General features: G+C 43.1%; 1 protein-coding gene across 2 annotated transcripts in view; it reads left to right on the top strand.

Annotated features, from left to right (window-relative positions):
* FMNL3 (formin like 3) overlaps nucleotides 1-20,850 on the top strand; it is a 145,171-nt gene that overhangs the window by 98,820 nt on the left and 25,501 nt on the right. For both annotated transcript variants that reach the window (XM_056851551.1, XM_056851561.1), the window contains exons 9-15: nucleotides 4,852-4,945; nucleotides 5,529-5,603; nucleotides 9,522-9,632; nucleotides 16,223-16,372; nucleotides 17,803-17,904; nucleotides 19,581-19,842; nucleotides 19,934-20,002. In XM_056851551.1, the coding sequence (XP_056707529.1) occupies nucleotides 4,852-4,945; nucleotides 5,529-5,603; nucleotides 9,522-9,632; nucleotides 16,223-16,372; nucleotides 17,803-17,904; nucleotides 19,581-19,842; nucleotides 19,934-20,002 (863 nt within the window). The remainder of the gene's footprint in view (nucleotides 1-4,851; nucleotides 4,946-5,528; nucleotides 5,604-9,521; nucleotides 9,633-16,222; nucleotides 16,373-17,802; nucleotides 17,905-19,580; nucleotides 19,843-19,933; nucleotides 20,003-20,850) is intronic.

The raw sequence follows: 20,850 nt of genomic DNA, 5'->3' as shown, positions 1-20,850 counted from the left end.
CAAATTCAGATTTATTGGATGCTAAAAATTATAGACCAATTTCACTATTGAATAATGATTACAAACTTTTTGTAGCGATTTTATCAAATAGGTTGAAAAAAGTATTACCGTAAATCAGATTATTCATGATGATCAAGCAGGCTTCCTTCCAGGAAGACTGATTAGTCAAAATGTTAGAGTAGTATTAGATCTACACCTTTAGTACTACACCTTTTGCAATGATATTTTTGGATGCAGAAAAAGCGTTTGATAATGTAAATTGGAAATTTATGAGAAAAGTGTTAGAATATATGGATTTTGGGGGAAAATTCAATTAGCTATTGGAAAAATTTATACTTATCAAACTGCTAGACTGTTGATCAATGGGGATTTAACATCACAATTTGAAATTCAAAAGGGTACTAGGCAAGGATGTCCTCTCTCACCTTTATTGTTCATTATAACGCTAGAAGTTTTATTGAGTAAGATAAGAAATAATGTAGATATTATAGGTTATAAGATTGGGAGAAATCATTTTAAGGTTAAAGCTTATGCGGATGATTTAGTTTGTTTTTTAACTAACCCTATTAGTCAGATTGCAGAATGGAATAAAACGGTTGAGGTTTATGGAAAACTTGCGGGTTTTAAAATAAATAAAAATAAAACAAAAATATTGGTTAAGAATATGACACTTTTGCAGCAGCAAGAATTATCACAAACTACTGGTTTTACTATTGAACACAAAATAAAGTATTTTGGCATTTGGTTAACTTCAAATAATTTTAATTTATTTAAAAATAATTATGTAAAAATTTGGCAACAAATAGATTTGAAAAATTTGAAAAATACCTTTATCATTATGGGGCAGAATTTAGGTAATTAAAATGATGGTTTTACCTAAGATGCTTTTTTTATTCCAAAATTTACCAATTATTAAGAGAACTAAAATATTTAAAATTTGGAAAAAATATATTTTGAACTTCTTGTGGAATAAAGGAAAACATAGAATAGCATATAATAATTTGATTCAATTAAGAGAAACAGGAGGTTTAGGGTAACCAGATTTAAAAATGTATTATGAAGCATCATGTTTTACATGGCTGAAATCTTGGATTAAGTTAGAGAATATTAAAATATTTGAATTAGAGGGTTATCATCTACGTTTCGGATGGCATGCTTATTTAATAGAGAGTTTAATATACATATTATTAGAGCTGGATTATTTCAAATTTGGAAAAAGTATAGAAGGATTTTAGAAAATAAAACTCCGGAATGGATTAATCCAGTAGAAGTTTATATGAGAAGAGGAAACCATTTGAATTTAGAAATGGATATATATAGAAATATGATTAAATGGAAAGAAGGGAAATGGGTTTTAAAAAGTAGGGAAGAACTTGATATAAAAGATTGGTTTTTATATTATAGGTTAAGAGATATATTTAATAAAGATAATCAGCTTGGATTTAATAAAAATAAATCTGAATTAAAGAAAATATTAATAAAAGGAAATAAAGGACTGATAGGTAGAATGTATAAACTACTAATGGTAACTAATTTAGAACAAGAAAGAATTAAACCAGTTATGATTAAATGGATGAAGGAGTTAGGGTTTAATATCGATTTGGAAATATGGGAAAATTTATGGAAGAGAGAATTTAAATTTACAATAACCAACGAAATTCGAGAAAATTTATATAAAATGTTTTATAGATGGCATATAACCCCAGTGATGATATCTAAAATGAATAGCAGAGATATGGGATTATGTTGGAAATGTGGAAAGGAAAGAGGTACATATATGCATGTATGGTGGTTTTGTAAAAAAAATAAAAAATTTTGGATAAAAGTACTGAGGGAAACGAACAATTTGATCAAGGGTAGAATAAAACGAAAACCAGTATTCTGTTTATTGGGAATACCACCAAAAAATATGAGTGACAATGACAGGGTCATCTGCCAATATAGTTTTGCTGCTGCAAGAATTGTGATAGCCAACGTTTGGAAGCAAGCGAATAAACCTTCAATTAATATCTGGAGAGAGAAATTATGGATGTATATGAGGATGGCCAAGTTAACGGAATTCCTACATGGAAAAGATATGGAAGAGTTTAAACAAACATGGTTTAAGGCCGCCTCTTATTGGGATAAATTGGCAAACATAAATTTTATAGTTTTAATTAATGAGTTATAGAAATTATAGTAATTTTATATCTTTGTGTTATTAAAATAATAAAAACTGTTTAGACACTTCTTCGGAAGTCGGGTGAAGGGTCACTCTTTTGGTGGGTGGAGGGGATAGGGGTATCTTTTTGAATTTTGGAATTTAGTAATCAAGACTGTATTAACTAAGGTATATAGATACCCTTCTGTATTTTGTATTTTGTATTTTTTTGTTTTGTTGTTTGTATTTTCTTTTATGTTAATTTCATTGTATTTGTTTTTTGTTCATTTTTTGTTAAAGAGGAAAAATCAATAAAAAATTATTAAAAAAAAAAAAGCTAAGCCTCTCCTAAAAGCCATTGGTGAGGAAGCATTTCTCATATGTTTAGGGAGACTGTTTCAGAAAATGAGGGCAGCAGCTGAAAATGCCTGTAGCTGAGCCATTGCCCGTGACTGTCTGGGGCTGCACAGAAGGATCCACTTCGGGGCCTTGGTTTGCCCCAGCCATCAGCAACATGGGAGGTGGCTGGCATCACCTCTTGGGCCTGCAGCAGCTTGGCTCAGATCCAGATGGCAATTGCATGGGCATAAGAGGGGATGGTTGTACCTTGCTTGGGGTGAGAAAATGCCTTAAACTGGCCCTCAACAGCCAACTGCATGCTGTTACAAGAGCGAATGGAGAGAACCTAGAGGTGTCGTGACGGACACCTTTGATCCACAGTTGGTGCAAAAACAGGCATCACTTTTAATGGCAATATATATATTTTTCCAGTAATATGTTTGGGAGGGGGGGGGGAAGGATGACTCAGTCTTGTTTCAAGTGTGGAGAAGCCATGAAAGAAATGTGATCTTTCAAACAGAACCAGCCTTGTAACAAAATGTGATAACATTCCCAGAAGCCAAAGCTGGAAACACTGCCACTTGACATCATTTCCTACCATGCAGAGAGAGAGAGAGAGAGAGAGAGAGAGAGAGAGAGAGAGAGAGAGAGAGAGAGAGAGAGAGAGAGAGAGAGAGAGAGAGAGAGAGAGAGAGAGAGAGAGAGATCTTGCCTCTAGACAAAGCAAGTTTTTGTAACGATACAAAAATGTGCAGAATCTGTTCAGCAGTGGCGAAAGCAGTGTGAGCGCACACCCCATTAGCAGGAATCCTTCTTTCAAACTGCCTTCAACTCTCGGTGTGCGGGGGGAGCAGGAAAGGCTATGGTCTGTTTCCAGTGAACAATTCGGGCTTTAAATACTGAAATTTGTAGAACAGATGTGCCCTCGGACAACTTTCTCTTTTTTCCTAGTATTGTTTGGCCCTACCTAACACAGCTAGACATATTAGCTGAGCCACAGTGCTGATATGACATGCATAGATCGTCTATGGCTTCAAGATTCTCATTGCAAAGGGCTGCCTTACATCTTGTGTTGGCATTTATTTCTAACACTTGGTGCCAAATGATGAATGGATACATATGTATAAGAAAATAAACCAAATTAGTGAGCTTTCCCTGTCTTTTAGTATGCTTTGCTTATAAAGTTCATTCTGGCTCCTTCTCCACAGTGATGATTCTCCATAGTCCAAACTGCACGTTACCTCTACCATTTGATTACCATGGGGACTTGCAGCCATATAAACTCAATTTAGAAGCACTATAGGGGCCCATATCAGATCAGGACAGCAGAGCTGGGTGAGGAGTAAGTCCTGCCTCTTCCTCATTCTGTTTTTCCAACCCAAATTGGCCCCGGGGTGTTATTTATCCTGTCAGTGGGCTGCATGTGCACTAAACTGCTCTCCCACAGGGAAATTTCAGCTGGTATCCTGCTGCAAATCCCTGTGGTGATCATGTGATAGATATAACGTGTAGTTTGGCTGCCTGTCCCCGATGCTGTGAAGGCAGAGGCATTTGCAGTGGCAGCAAAGTGTCCACACAGCAGTTTTGACTCAGCCTCCACACACAAACCATTTCCCCCCCACACAAACCAGATAGCTTTTTTTAGGCTTTTTCTTTTAATGGGCAAGTTCCAGATCACTATGACACTACAACATTATAACACTATATTGCCACAATCTGTTAATTCCTCTGAATTCCTAGCTTTCTTCTTTTTTAAAGAGAATGTAATCTTTCAAGAAAGATGGTCTCAAACTCTGTTTGGGAAAGATAGCAGGGGGAAATGATTAGGAGATGACATTGTGTAGGTTCTCCAAAAAACTCCACTCCTGTTTGGATGCTAAATAAGAGCAAATCCTCTGTGTTGAAGCAACCTGTATTAACTGCAAAACAGAATTTCTCTACATCCCAGGATTTTTTTTCTGCTGCCTGCTTAGATGTCATTCTTTTGTACCTTGTTATTGTCTCCTCTCATTCTCAATAATATTCTCACTATTGGGAAGCTCAGTACACATTAGTAAATGTTAAGAACACAGGCATTGTCTTGCTGGATAAGACCAAAGGTCCGTCTAGTCTTGCATCCTGTTTCCAAAATGAACAGCCAGATGCTTCTGAGTGCTCAGGACTTCCCCCTACAATTTGGCTTCAGCTTTTGATATTCAGAGGTATACTGGCCTTGTCCCTGGATGCTTCATTTTGCTTGTGTGATTATATGCCTCTATAGCAGCTGCATCCAAGTGATGTTTTCTTCAACAGCTGTAAAGTTGTGGAACTTTGTTATAGGTAGCTTCTGTGTGGCAGAAATAATAATAGGTTCTTTTTGCTGCTCCACACAGGACAAAAGCCCTAGTGCTGGAATTGCTGGCTGCTGTCTGTTTGGTGCGTGGGGGCCACGAGATTATTTTGGCTGCCTTTGAGAACTTCAAAGAGGTGAGTGCTATCCTCATGGGTCCTTTGGTGTTATACTGGACAGATGCTGGAAGGGAAGGCAGAGAAGAGCAGAGATTGTGTATGGTATTGAGTGACTAGATGGGTATGGACAGAGGGAATCAACTGTAAAGTGAGATAGATGGAACTAATGTGCTTAAGTAGGAGAAAAAACAAAGGCACATCTGGCTCAAGGAATTTTGCTGCCCCAAGCAGCCTCCCATCACAGGAGTAAGCTATGCTCCAGCACTGCTAGCAGGGACAAAGGTCTGGCTAGCAATAACAGGCGCATTCTCCTCCTGTTGTCTCCTTCCACACCCCTGCCACTTGAGTTGCTTGGATGCTGAACTAGCTCTGGAGATAGGAAAGGACTAATGTGACATGGATAGAGCCACATCAAATCAGGTGTAGGGGCACAGGAATGAATAAAGGCATGTGCACGAGGAGAAAGTATGACTAGCCCTGTGAATGAACATGTATGGAGATATATGTCTGAAAATGTAGTGCACCAGGAAAAATCTATATATGACCAGCCTGCTACCATTGAAGCACTCTTGAGATTCTGGCACACTCCTTTTCCCGTCAGGTTTGCAAAGAGCAGCACCGCTTTGAGAAATTAATGGAGTATTTCCGCAATGAGGACAGCAACATTGACTTCATGGTAAGAAACAAGGATCTGTGTTGTATAAGGGCAGGATTCTGCATTTCCCTAGATTTTGTTTATGTCAGCAGCCCCCTCCATTGCAGTGTCGGGAGGAAGAAGAAGGACAGCTTGTACAGAGGGATGCCAGGCCTGTGCCTGTACTTCCCAAGAAGTGTTTGGGGCTGAGCCAGGGAAGGGAAAGTGTTGCTGATGCTTTGACATCATTTCTGGGCGAAAGCTGCCCCCACAATGTTCTACGAATCTCCAAAACTCTATGGCAATGATTTCCTGTGTGGTGCCTCTGGGTGCCAAAGTGCCCGCCAACACCTTTCCTGGCACCCACCAAGTGCTTTTAGAAAGTGGGCATGGCCAGGTAGGGCTTTACATAAGAACACAAGAAAGGCCATGCTGGATCAGACCAAGGCCCATCAAGTCCAGCAGTCTGTTCACACAGTGGCCAACCAGGTGCCTCTAGGAAGCCACAAACAAGACAACCACAGCAGCACCATCCTGCCTGTGTTCCACACCACCCTAAATATAACTGGCATGCTCCTCTGATCCTGGAGAGAATAGTTATGCATCATGACTAGTATTCATTTTAACTAGTAGCCATGAATATCCCTTTCCTCCATGAACATGTCCATTCCCCTCTTAAAGCCTTCAAAGTTGGCAGCCATCACCACATCCTGGGGCAGGGAGTTCCACAATTTAACTTTGTGTTGTGTGAAGAAATACCTCCTTTTATCTGTTTTGAATCTGTCACCCTCCAGCTTCAGCAGATGACCCAGTGTTCTAGTCCACTCTCCCTGCCCACTCTCTCCAAACCATGCATGATTTTATAGACCTCTATCATGTCTCCCCTTAGCCGCCTTCTTTTCAAGCTAAACAGCCCTAAGCTTTCAACTGCTCCTCATAGGACAGTTGCTCTAGCCCCCTGATCATTTTGGTTGCTCTTTTCTGTACCTTCTCAAGCTCTGTAATATCCTTTTTTAGGTGTGGTGACCAGAACTGCCCACAGTATTCCAAGTGTGGTCTCACCATAGATTTGTATAGGGGCAGTATGACAGCAGCAGTTTTATTCTCTATTCCTTATCTAATTATGGCCAGAATGGAATTTGCCTTTTTCACAGCAGCCACACACTGGGTTGACATCTTCATCAAGCTATCCACTACCATCCCAAGATCGCTTTCCTGGTCTGTCGCTGCCAGCACAGATCCCATCAGTGTATATGTGAATTTTTGCATTACTTTACACTTGCTCACATTGAATCTCATTTGCCATTTTAATGCCCACTCCTTCAGTTTGGAGAGATCCTTTTGGAGCTTTTCACAGTCCGTTTTGGTTTTAATACTCTAAATAATTTGGTGTCATCTGCAAACTTGGCCACCTCGCTGTTCACCCCCAACTCCAGGTCATTGATGAACAGGTTGAAAAGCACCGGTCCCAACACAGATCCCTGAGGGACCCCACTGCTCACATCCCTCCATTGGGAGAACTAACTATTGATTCCTACTCTCTGCTTCCTATTTTTCAGCCAGCTCTCAATCCATAAGAGGAAACTAAGAGACATACGTTAGTCTAGGATTCCTGTCTCTATGCTCATCACTCAGTATACCCTCAACTGCCCTGAACCTCAAAACTATCCCTCATGGGTAGTAGCCATGTCTGCAGACAATATGGCACCTTCCATGAAGGAGCTACGTGCTCCTCTTTTGCTTTTTTGAGTCATGATGCACCATGAACTTACTCAGCTACCCTACACCCATGGGAAGAGATGGTTAAAGAATTTTGGTTGGTTGCCTATTGGTAGTGAAGCAGGTTGTTAAAGGAATTCCAACTGTTCTGAGACAAAAGGTTCCCTTAGTCTAGATGTTTACCCCCAATCATGGCCAGAATGGCATGTTTTGAAACAATGGCCATTTCTGCACCATGCACTTACAGCATATTATCTTTGTGTTCGACCTGCAGTTTGGCTATGAATTCCAAATTTCTGTCCGCATTTCACCATTTTCTTCATTGTATACATTCTTCCCAATAATGTTTTTCCCCTGTCCAAACCTTCTAGGAAAAGGACGATGTTCCACAGGGGAGCATCATGTCATTTGTGAAGTCGCGAATGCCCAAGATGCTCCCCCCTGTTCCCCTTCCCTTTTTTTGTTTTTGCGCATGCGCTCTAGAGTTGGTGCAATGGTGCGCTGTGATTGGCTACCATCTCACCAGGTTACTTTTTTCCCTTTGCTACTTTTGTGTGCTTCTTGTGTTTGTACTCCATTTTGAGAATCACTTCATTTGCACAGTATGTAGAAAGACCCTAACCACAATGTCCATGCAATCACATTCCTTCCCCCACTCCACAAACAATCACAGAGCTGTCCTGTTGGGGTTATTAAAATGCTCCAGTGTTCCTTTGCTAGTAAAAACGCAACAAATAAAAAAATGAAGATCAGGGGGAATGGGAGGGCAAAGGGAATCCTGTCCGTGTGATTGTGTGGTATGGGAACTATTTCAGAGAATGCTGAACTGGTTAGCACCACAGGGAGATGCTGCCGGCTCGCAGCTTGGGACACAGTGCTGGTAGCTCATGCTGCCAATTAAAAGGGCCCTGCAGCCTCCTCTGACTGCTTTCACTCGCTCTGTTGCTGGCTCCTTCCCTCCCTGTCTCACACATGTGCCACGCTTCTTGGCAATCCTCGCCGCCACTTTAAGGGGCAGAGAAGCAGAGACATTTGGCATGGGGGAGCAGAGTGGGAAGCCGTGCGTGCGTGTTTGCTTTCAGTTTACACAAGCAGGAACCTCTCTTTCCCCTGCTGCCTATTTAAAAAGTGCACTTAAGGGAATTAAGATCTTAGGAAAATGAGAAAAGTTAAATCAAGACCCCGCGCAAATCAATGGAGCTAGTTCAATGTTCCTTCAGTAGTCCAAATACAGATTAGGGAAAAAAAGCAAAGAAAATGATTGGTGGAAGGAGAGGGGAGAGGAGGGAAGATGGGAGAAGACAGGTAGCACAGTGGGTGTTCCACAGTGGAGGGGTGGAAAAAGGAAGCATCTCCAGCTTGTCCGCACCCGAGGATGATCGTCTTTGAAATGGAGTAAAGAAATATACCGTCATATAAACGTTTGTCAAAAATATGATGATTAAATGCTTGGGAAACGTTTCTGAGACCAAAATGGGGGAAATGGTGCCAACAGAAAAAGATAAGACGTTTCATTGAACGTTAAAAATAATTAGTGCAGAAAACTCCAATGCTGGTAGTTCTGATGCAAAGTATGTTGTAATGGAATAGTAGGTAATGAAATTTCACAAAGCTTCAAAATATTGTCAGCTGTGGTGCAGGGATCTGAACACAGGCTTCCCTATATGTGGAAGCCATGCTTGTTTATAGTGGGACTGGCTCTGAATTTGCACATCAGCCTGCAGAGCACCTATCTCTGCTATTTGGGTAGAATTATGGTCCAGCCTGGAGGGTGTTCATTGTCTTCTCCCTTACACACACACACACACACACACACACACACACACACACACACACACACACACCGCTCTTCCTGCATCACTCAGCCAGCAGGGAGTCAAGGACTATTGCTGATATCTTGCGCACAGTCAAACAACCTGTATTCTGCTGGGATTTAAGCAGCTTAAGTGCATGCAGAATTGCAGCCCAGCTCCCCTGCCAGCCCTCTCAAAGGCCCCTGACTGAAGAGTCATCATATATGTTGCAGGTGTTGTGCCTTCCCTTGTTGTCTCCACAGCCTTGGAGATTCGTCCAGCATCTTCATATCTTCCTCCACCAACAAACAGAAAGGAAAGGCTTTGTTTTATTCATTTATTTTAAGAAACTGTCTCTGCTTCAGAGGAAAAGGGCTGAAGAAGCCACAGGGCAAGGACCGGTTATGACTATGCACCAGAATCCCAATTGCCCCTCTTTGTTTTGCAGGTGGCCTGTATGCAATTCATCAACATTGTGGTGCACTCAGTAGAGGACATGAACTTCCGAGTGCATCTGCAATATGAATTCACCAAACTAGGTCTGGAAGAATTCTTGCAGGTAATGCCTACCCCCATTCCCCAATTTTTATTTTTATTTACATTATTTATAGTCTGCCTTTCTTACAGGGACTCAAGGCAAATTTCACGTAGTGAGTCAGTACATTCAAAAACATGGGACCTTAAACTAGTGCATTAGGATATTAGAAGTCTGGAATCACCAGAAAGAAACAGAAGCATAGCATAAATATTAACATGACACATCACACAGTACAGAAATTACATAATAGGATCCTATATACAGCAGTAAAGATCACAAGTCCCAATCATTTATCCAAGTAAGTTTGTGAAACCATTTTGTACTGTGCAGCCTTATTACCTGCACACTAATCTAGAATAGTTTATAAAAGTGGGAGAAAAGTGTTCCCAGAAGCAGTGTTAGATCCTTGAGGCAAAATCACGATGTGAATGATGTGCCTTGCTAAGTCTCAGGCAACAACTCCATCTTGTAGTTCCCTCTTTGCACATGGCACACTCGACTGATACCTTCTCAAGGACTTGCTCTAGCTTTGCTCCCACATTTTGGAATAGGCTTGGAGAAGAGTTCCTGAAGGCTCCATCCCTTGTGGCATGTTAACAGAGCTTTTTGCTGAGGGCCTGGATTTTAACTGTCGCTAAGGACTGTTTTTTGGAAGCCAGTTCTGTTGTTCTGTTTCATGACATGATAGACTGTTGTCAGTGTGCTCTGCAAAGTTGGTTATATTTTATGCATAGTATGCCACTCTTAGCTATCTGGAAGCATGAGGTAGAAATCTTCTAACAAATAAATAGGTCATCCAGAAGACTAATGGGTGTGCTTCCACTAGTGGTCATAGATTTTCTTCATCCCTTTACATGCATAAGAGTAAGTTCACTAGAAAATGTTCTATGTGCTAAAATGTAATCTAGACTGGAACATTACCAATGCAGTGCTCTCTTACCAATCAGTAATTAAGCAAACATGCTCACGCTTTTATCAGGATTGTCTCATTGTGAAGTGAATAGAACCAATGCAGGGTGTGCGGGTTTGTGCATGTCTATGAGAGAGAGAAATGTAACACAGAAGTTGCATTCAGATATCATGAACCATCTGGAGTTTGTTAGTCACAGATCTGATTTATTGTCATGTTTCTGTACTCCCTCCCACCTACCCTTGTGCGCTGTGGCGAGATAGAAAACTCCCTGGTTTAGATAGTCTTCAGTGCAGTTTGCTGCTAAACATGGACATTTCAACCAATTGGAGTTTCTTTTCTAGTAATCATGATTCTAAGCCACAATCTTGGTTTAGAATCTTTATTACTGGGGGGCGGGGGGGGGGCAAGCTCCAGTTTGTTAGCCTTTGGGTGTCAAGTGAAATGGGAATAAGAATGAAGACTTCTTAACCCAGGAGAGGGAAAGAGTAAGGAATAAAACTCCAATTTGTTCATGATATATGAATATAGCCATAGTGGCTGTATAGTAGCATTCATTTAGAAAACCTTTTGAGTTTCTGTGAATATACAGGAAGTAGTTTGAAAGTGGCAAAAGTAGACTCTTGCCTGCCTGTGGTGTAGTGGTTAAGAGCAGTGGACTCTAATCTGGAGAACCGGGTTGGTTCCCCCATTCTTACACATGAAGCCAGCTGGGTGACCATGAGCTAGTCACAGTTCTCTCTGAACTCTGTCAGCCCCACCTATCTCACAATGTGTCTGTTGTGGGGAGAGGAAGAGAAGGAAATTGTAAGCCAGTGTGATTCTCCTTAAAAGGTAAAGAAAGTTGGCATATAAAAACCAACTCTTCTTCTTCATGTTTCCTGAGGAATGCCCCTCTTTTAAAAGAAGCTTCCCTCTTGTTTTGCAAACAAATTTCCTTATGCGGATTAACACTTGTTACTGCTGTACTTGAGCAATATGACTTCAGTTGGGGAAAGATGATGATAGTTTGTTTTACAGATTTGAAGGTGGTTTGAAAGATGGACCACTGCTTGTGATGTGTACACTGTCACCTCTGCTAAATAGGCTTGTCAGGTTTGTTTTTTAACTTTTCCAAAATCTGCAAAGCCTAAATTATCATGGGTGACAATGAGGGAAAAGAAATACTTGTATACACCACAAGAATCAATGTCTTTGTCTAATCTATATATCTATTTCTCAAGTGTGGGCAGATCTGCAGATACCTAAACCCATGGATTGGGCCCACAATGAGAGAAAGGAGATTTTTCTCCAGACTTGGCAAGTATTTTGATGGAGGACCTCCACAGAATACCAGGGTCATGACGCGGAAGCAGGCAATGGCAAACCACCTCCGAACATCTCTTGCCTTGAAAACCCTACAGGGTTGCCATAAGTGAGCTGTGATTTGACAGCAAAAAAAGTGTTGTTTGAGCAAGCAGAGACCACGCTCTTACCTCCTTCTCCTCTGTTGGGAGCCGTGTGGTACGAGCCATTGAGAGAGGTGATGGTGGGGGGAGGGGGCCTTGGCAGGCCACCTGGAGCCACACTGGGTGAATCATTGAGAGTGACAATGTGGGGGGGGGGAAGCCTCAGTGGGCTGCCTGGAGCTGCACCAGGCAAGCCACTGAGAGTGGCCAAGGGTGTGTGTGTGAAAGAAGCCACATTGGGTCCTGCAGATGCGGTAATGGGGGTTACCAGGGTGAGGAGCAGAAAGAGAGAGAAAAAATAGTCATGGGGTGGTGGGGCAGAAAGAAAGAGTGATGGGGTAGGGGGCAGAAAGAGAGTGATGAAGTGGGGGCAGAAAAAGAGAGTGATGGGATGAGTAGCAGAAAGAGAAAGAAAGAGTGGCAGGGTTGGGAGCAGAAAGAGAGTGATGGAATAGGGGGCAGAAAGAGAGTGATGGGCTGTGGGGCAGAAAAAGAGTGGAGTGGGGACAGAAAGAGAGGGTGCTGGGGTGGGAAGTAGAAAGAGAGAGAGAATGATGGGGTAATGGGCAGAAAGAGAGTGATCGGATAGGAGGGCAGAAAGAGAAAGAAAGAGAAAGTGATGGGTAGGGGGCAGAGAGACAGAGTGACAGGCATGGAAAAGAGAGTAAGAGAAGAGGTGGCAGGATGGAGAAAGAGTGAGAGGCAGAAAAGTAGGAGATGGGAGGAAACGAAGGTGGGGTGGCCATTCCCACAAGTTTCTTGCAGGTCCCCACTTGTCACTTCTGACTTCTTTGAAACCTATTGTTTGCCTCTAGCCTTCCTTTGAGCTGCCAAGATACTAGATTCCACTCTGGTTCCTGTTTTTTGCCCAGATGGCAGCCAATCCATCTACAATCCCATTAGACAAAAAGGGTGTTTGTGAGTTGAAGTCTTCCAGTCAGGGGCTGTGATCTATCAAACCATTTGTTCCAGAGTAATTGGCAATTCCAGTGAAAGAACTTTGCAATAAATGATTGGAGAAACGGACTAACATTTTCTTTCTCTGCATGGAAATGAGGAATGCCAGAAGACCACCATGCTTTAGCACTAGAAACAGCAAATTATCATACAAAATGGGCTATAGAAAATTGATTAGGTTTAGATCAAAATGAAAAATTTTATATAGCCAACTTAATTTCCAACTAGAAATGAAAACTGGAATTCTAGATGAAAGGGAGCATTGGATAATAAATGTCATTGCACATTCAGGACCTCTACTTCATCACCAGAAGATTTGGATAAGGATCTATATAGCTGTGTATCATTCATATATTGATGAAAGCCGGTTCCAAAACTACAAATGATTTGTCCTATGGCCTTAAGTAGAGACTGAAGAGCATGGGGGATAGGATTTTACCCTGTGGGACCCTACAGGATAGGTCCCACTCTAATGATAACTGGTCTCCAATGGCAATTCTTTGGGTCTGGTCCATGAGGAATGATTTGAACCAGTCCAACACGCATCCCTGATGCTTTCTTCTGCCTTCAGGTGCCTCAACAAGATGGCATGGTTCACTGTGTCAAAGGCAGCAAATAAGCCCAGTAGGAGCAACACGGAGCCCTGACCTTTGTCTACATTTAGATGGAGGTCATCAACCAAAACCAGCAGAGCCATCACAATCCCATAGCCTGGTCTACAGCTGGACTGAAAAGGGTCTACAGCAGATGAGTTATCCAAGAAGACCTGGAGATGGTCTGCTACTGCTCTCTCAATCACTTTGCCTAGGAAGGGTAGATTAGGGACAGGGTGATAATTGGCTACATCATTTTCCTGTAGGGATGGTTTATTTAGCAGCAGACAGACAATCACCTCTGAGTGTTCAAGGGAAGGTGCCCTGAGTTACTGACTGATTTTTAATAGATGCTAAGGATTTGTTGATGTGGTGTTTATATGATTTTGAAAGCAAGGATGGACAAGGGTCCCAGCACAAGTAGTGGCCTTCACCAATCTCAGGAGGTTGTCAACATCCATCATGGAAAGTGGGTCAAAGTGGTTCATAAATAAACAGGCGGTGTATTGGGCAGTTCTTCCAGTGGACCAATGTTACAGTCAGCATCGAGATCATATTCTTGATATTTTATCAGCAAAAAAACTTTGCAAAAGTATCACAGCTAACTGATCCTAATACCATGAGGGCTCAATTTTAGGAGTCAGCAGATGCCGTGTTACCTTAAACAGTTGGGATGGTCATGAACTAGCTGATGCAATAGTAACAGAGAGGTGACTTATCTGCCGTCAGCACCATGTCATAGGTCTGACAGTGAGTTCTATAACATGATCTGTCAGAATCAGTACGAGTTCTCCACCAGCACCGTTCTAGACATCTTCCAGCCCTCTTCAGATCTCCCAGATTGTTGGTAAACCAGGAGGCTGGGTTTCACCAAAAGGGCAGAAAAGGTCCTCGAGAGGTGACCTTGTCAATAACTTCAAGCAGCTTCAAATTCTATGCTACTGCAACCTCAACAGAGCAGATGTTTGGAATCATAAAATCCCCTAGAGAATTCTAGAATCTAGTAGGATTCATGAGCCTCCATGGACAGACCATTTTAACCGGGGGCCCTCTTCTGTGGGGTGTGGGTTCCACATTGACCTTGGTTTTGAGTAGGTAGTGGTCAGAACATGGTTCAGTGCAAGTCTCCAGCCCAGAAATCAAACCTGTCCTCAAAGATTCAGTGCAGATTTGAACCTGGGTCTTCTCAATCTGTTAGTATAATCACTACACCACAATGGCTCTATCTTTAGTTCCAGATGAAATGAAACATAATCCAAAATACAAAACTGCCGACTGGATCTTGTTCTCAAAATACAGGTCACTGCCCATTAAGGAGAAAAATATGGTAGCGTAAAATACACAGGAATGGTTCTTTCACATAAAGCAGCTCAAAATGTAATATTTCTGCTTTGTTGCTCAGAACAGAGGAAGTGGCTGTGGATAAATTTTATAAGGAACATGGGAACTGAAGAGCCAATCAGAGGAACATGTATCATCTAGGAGAAAGGGATGGGAACTTCCTTCCAAAGAGGCTACAGTCAAGGGATTGTTTCAACAGTGTATTACATATTCTTTAGGCATGATGCAGGATGGTAGTTCAATATCCTGCAAAGGGCACATTCTCACTGTAAACGTCAACAGTTTTAGTAGTCAGTTCCTAGCGAATTCTGGGAATTATAGTTCCATGAAGACTAACAATCTCTAACAGAGAAACTTAGCATCTCCGCCAAACTAAATATAAGCAGCCAGCATAATGTAGCGACAAAAAAAGCTAATGCAATCTTGGGGTGCATCAACAGAGGCATAACATCCAAGTCGCAAGATGTCAAGTTCTGCTGTACGCAGCATTGGTCAGGTCGCACCTGGAGTATTGTGTGCAGTTCTGGAGGCCCCACTTCAAAAAGCATGTGGTCAGACTGGAGTGGGTGCAGAGGAGAGCGATGAGGCCTGCAGACCAAGCCCTATGAGGAAAGGCTGAGAGAGTTGGGAATGTTTAGTCTAGAGAAGAGGAGGTTGAGGGGGGACATAATTGCTCTCTTTAAGTATTTGATGAGCTGTCACTTAGAGGAGGGCAGGGAGCTGTTCCTGTTGGCAGCAGATTTAGGACTCGCAATAATGGGTTTAAATTGTGGGCGGAAAGGTACTGGCTGGATATTAGGGTGAAAAAATTATAGTAAGAGTTGTTCAACAGTGGAATCAGCTATCTAGGGAGGTGGTGAGCTCCCCCTCACTGGCAGTCTTTAAGCAGAGGCTGGACAAGCACTTGTCAGGGATGCTCTAGGCTGATCTTGCATTAAGCAGGGGGTTGGACTAGATGGCCTTTATTGCCCCTTCCAACTCTATGATTCTACAGTTCCCAAGATGCTATGAGGAAAGAGGAAGTTGTAACCATTAAAGGCATCTCAAGGGGTATTATTCTTGGCATTTAGTCACAGAGCTGCTAAGTGTCCAACACTATGCTTTTGTTTTTCCCTGAGGCTGCTTCCCATACATCCAATTAAGTTCCACCAGAGGAACTTGGGGGTGGAAAATGTCCTGTGGGAGGGTCAGAACAACGGTGTTATTTTTCTGTGGGAAAGACTAAATGCTGTGACACAAGAGCATTTGACCAGCCCTTGGCCCCAAAGGACTGTTGCAGTTTGATAAATTTCAGACCTCAGGTAACTTCCTCTGTCCCACACAACTTTTTTCCCTATTACTAGTTGCTCTTTCTCTCTGCAGAAGTCGAGACACACAGAAAGTGAAAAGCTACAAGTGCAGATCCAGGCTTATCTGGACAATGTGTTTGATGTGGGTGGGCTGCTGGAGGATGCCGAGACCAAGAACGTGGCCCTCGAGAAAGTGGAGGAGTTGGAAGAACACTTATCTCATGTAGGTGTCTAATCTACCCTGTTCATTTGTGAACATAATGAGAGAAGAGCCTGGCTGGATCAGACTCAGACAGTTTCCACGCTAGAATTGCTCTAGAATTGACATTCTTTCCTTCACTCCCTTCTGCTGCCAAACCATTGCATTCCATTTCATACACACACACACACACGGCCCTTTTATCCTTAATCTGGATTTTGCATTTTATCTCCACTTCTGTTATCATGGTTTTGAAATAACCTCCAAGCACCTTGCAACTAATTTGATCTGCCTGACACTAATCTTCCTCTTCTTTTTAATGAATCCTGTCATTTTCTTCTCTCTAAATCTTTCTGAGCAATGTTGCATTTATGTATGTGTTGAATTTGATAGCAACATGCCCATTTTCCAAGTGAGCCAAATAGCTGCTAATGGGGGCTGTTTCAGACCAGGAAAATGGTGTGTGTGTGGGAAGAGGGTAGAGGGTTAACACGCACTTTCCCAATTGAAGTCATGCCTCTGCAAACCTCATTTTTTCTAGGGAAAAACATTGTCAGGTTCCACCGGGGTTGGCTCTGAGTCCAGGGGTTGTCTCACCCTCCAACTTTTAGTTGGGCATGTACCCCAGGATAGAGTCTCAGAGTAGAGCAAGAGGAGGGGGTTCCTCATCAACCCATTTCCACACTCTGCTCTGCCATTTACCTATTCCCACCTGCCTTGGAATGGGTCTGGCTCTTCCTTCCTGGCTGCTCCTGGGCATGCCCTTTAAATGTTGCCCCAAGGGAGGGCCAACTCTGGGTTCAGCCAATCCTCCCTCTCCAAGGCCTGACAAGCCAATGGATACTTGCTGTGGAGTAGTGAACTCACCGGCCCTTCCCCTGGACTTCTTTAAATAGCTGACTGCCCCGCACGACCTTCTCTAGGAAGGTCAGTGCTGCCTGTTCTCTCTGCCCTTTTGTCAGAGCTCCCCTGGGCCTCAGTGCCAGGGTCATCTCTGGTAGGAACTTGGGTGGATCGGCTTCTGCTGCTGAGAGCCGGCTGGGCTCCTTCAAGCTGGCTGTAGACTCTGTAGACTCTGCCAAGGCCACGCCCTGCTGCAACCTGACAGGTGACTTCCCTAGCCTCGGGGCTTCTGTCAGATCTCGGAAGCTAAGTAGCGTCAGCCCTGGTTAGTAATTGTATGGGAGACCACCAAAGAATACCAGGGTCTCCATGCAGAGGAAGGCAATGGCAAACCGCCTATGTTTGTCTCGTGCCTTGAAAATTCTACTGGGTTGCCATAAGTCTGCTGGGACTTGACGGCACTTTACACACACACATGTCCATAAGGGACAAAAGCTTATTTTTAAAAAAAGATATGAGATTTTGGACAAATATTTGTCTGGGTAAAATAATCAAAGGGGAAACAGCCTGACTGAAGGTTACACTCATTAGAGGTTCCTGTTTTATTTCAGTTGACAGAAAAGCTTCTGGATCTGGAGAATGAGAACATCATGCGAGTGGCGGAGCTGGAGAAGCAGTTATTACAACGGGAGAAGGAACTGGAGATAGTTAAGGTATGTGGGTAAGAAAAAAAAGGATATGGAACTTTTGCCAAAGCAGAACCTTTGATTTCAAGCAGTGGTTTTCAAACTGTATTCTAGGGAACCCTAGAATCATACAGAAGCCTTTCAGAAGTTTCTCAGTGAAAAGATCGGTAACGGCAGTTATACTTCTCTGAAGTATCTGCATAGAGAAAGCAAGTATGTCAGGGAGAAGGGGATACTAGGATACTAGAAGGGGATCCCTGACATGCTCCCTCTGTGGTTTAAAAGTATAAGCTACTGCAAGTGAAAAATAGGCTCCTTTTATCCTCTACCAGAACTCGGATTATCATGAACAAGCCAGAAAGACATCGTTCTTTCTGTAAAAGATACATTAATATGTAAACTCGTATATCTGGGAGATGGGAAGGGGAAGAAGAAAAGTAGTGGCAGATGCTTCGCTGTATATGGAAAACTGCATGTTTCAGGGAGATAGCATGTCTAGACCTCCGCTACCTTCTAGGGCTGCTAGTGATGGGCAGCAGCCCATCAAGAAATGTCCCTGTAAGTTAAATGGTTTATATATTGACTGGATTTGATTTATAACCCCCTCCCTCTCGTCAGTAGAGGACTCGGGGCAGTTCACAGCATACACAATGTAGCTTTAAAACTTAAATAGATAATAAAATCTGTCAATACAAATGGATACGATAAAAACAGACTCTAATTAAAATCCAACCAGTCATCAGCTCTGGAACAAATCTGGACAGCCAGCCAGCTCACCCATTCTCTTGGTTAATTAAACGTTGCACAAAACAAGGCAGCCTTGCATGCTCTACAGAACCCTAACAGATCCCTCAGGACACGAACCTCCTTGGGGATCTGGTTCCAGAGGACAGAGGTAGCCACCAAGAAGGCCCTTGCCCCAGTAGATGACAAACGGGCTATTCGTGGACCAGGCTCCTGCAGTACGTCCTGTGATGAAGGGGGTGAGGAGGGTCATTTCAGGAGAGGTGGTCAAAGGTATGAGGGTCCCAGACCATTGAAGGCTTTATAGGTCGAAACTAACACCTTGAATTGGCACTGGGAACTAATTGGGAGCCAGTGCAGCTGCTGCAAGATTGGAGTTATAGGAGCTGACCAGGAAGACCCACTCAGTAATCTAGCTGCTGCTTTCTGAACCAATTGCAATTTATGAAGCATCTTCAAGGGTAGCCCCATGTAGAGTGCATTACAGTAGTCTAACCTGAAGGTGGTCGCCATATGGATCACAGTGGAAAGGTCCAAACGAGACAAATAAGGAGTCAATTGGCAGCCTTTGTCACCATGGACACTTGTTTTTCCAAGGCAAGAGCAGGGTCAAGTTACACCCTGAGGCTCTTGATGGAGTCTGCTGCTGTAAGGTGGACTCCGTCAAGCATCAGTAAAGAACTACCCAGCCACATGACCTCTGTTTTTGGAGGATTCACCTTCATCCAGCTCCTCCTTAGCCATTCCACCACAGCATCCAGGCACAAGGCCAAGGCTGAGATTCCGGCCATTGGTTACTTTTCAAACAGGAGGTAGAGCTGGGTGTCATCAGCATATTGGTGGCACCCAAGTCCAGGTTGCCCTTGAGTGGTCTGACTGCCCCTGAGTGGGAGCTAAGTAGTGAATGGTCTTCAGAGAATGAACTGTGTCTTCATCTGTGTGTGTGCGCCCTGGGGCAGGAGACCTACGAGAGTGCAAGCAACCAGGTGCACACGCTGCGCAGAATCATCAAAGAGAAAGAGGAAGCTTTCCGGCATCGCTATACCTCACATCCAACAGGAGGCGACCACCTGCCACTGCCACCACCTCCAGAGGTGGAGATCAACTTCAGCGACATCCCCGGGGATGACCTCTGCCTCCCTGTTCTGCCTCCTATGGAGGCTGCCCCTCCGCCGCCACCTCCGCCACCCCCTCTTCCCCCACCCCCTCCTCCATTACCGGGTAAGTTTGTACTTCAATTCAAAGAAAATAGCATCTTTTTTATGCAGGCGAATCATCACAGTGCCTGATCCTTTGTTTTTCCCCTCCATAGATAAGTGCCCGCTGGCTCCACCACTTCCTGGCACATCACCTTCTGTGGTGCTCACTATGGGGTTATCAGGTATACATCACATGACATCATCCTAACATCACCTCCCTTTACTCAAAGACCATGGTAAAAGCCTCAAAAGGGTAATGTAGACCAGCGATCTTTCCACATCTAGAACAATTTTTTTAAACCCTCAGTCAGCAAGCTGCATGGGACTTTCTGAGTTGCAAGCACGTGACAGAATGTTGTGTGACTTGATAGAAAGAGGGGAATCCGGAATTAAGACCTTATCTGTGTAAAGTTCAAGACTGGGAAACAGACTAAGAGATCTGGGACAGGAAACATAAGCTGAGCACCAGGAGATATACTGTATTGAGGAACAAGCCAAGAGGGAACAAGCCATGAGGGATATTCTCAGCTTGTGAGTGACCTCACCTTGCATACATGCAGAGAGAGGCAGGGACCATGGCACTCTTGCTTTGTATGCATGCTGTGAGCCCTAAGGATTGAGACCCATGGGGTGAAAACCTCTGACGTAGACAATGCAGTATGGCTTCCACAATCCTTCCAGAGCACAGAAAAAGCACATGGCACAGTATACAAATTCAGCTGTTAATTTTTTAAAACATTTCTAGGCCTTATGGGCACAAAAATACTCTTGAAAGTGTGTGTACAATGCCTACTTGTAGGTTATTATACATTACATTTAGTAGAGTAAATAATAACAGGTGCCAGTGTTAGCTTAAACATAAAGATTTATGTTGAGTTGTCACTTCTAGAATCAACTGCTTTACACAATGCTCTATTGGCTACATGCAAATCTAGCAGTTTACTAACAAAGAAGATGTTAACTCTTTCATGACTGTGCATGCTGAGACTTGCATATCCCAACACCCCTTCTCAGGTAACCAGCCATCAAA

This window comes from Euleptes europaea, chromosome 1 (assembly GCF_029931775.1).
Source record: "Euleptes europaea isolate rEulEur1 chromosome 1, rEulEur1.hap1, whole genome shotgun sequence".
Classification (NCBI taxonomy): domain Eukaryota; kingdom Metazoa; phylum Chordata; class Lepidosauria; order Squamata; family Sphaerodactylidae; genus Euleptes; species Euleptes europaea.
Note: the sequence above shows the minus strand (reverse complement) of the source record. Positions and strands in the feature narration are given on the sequence as shown.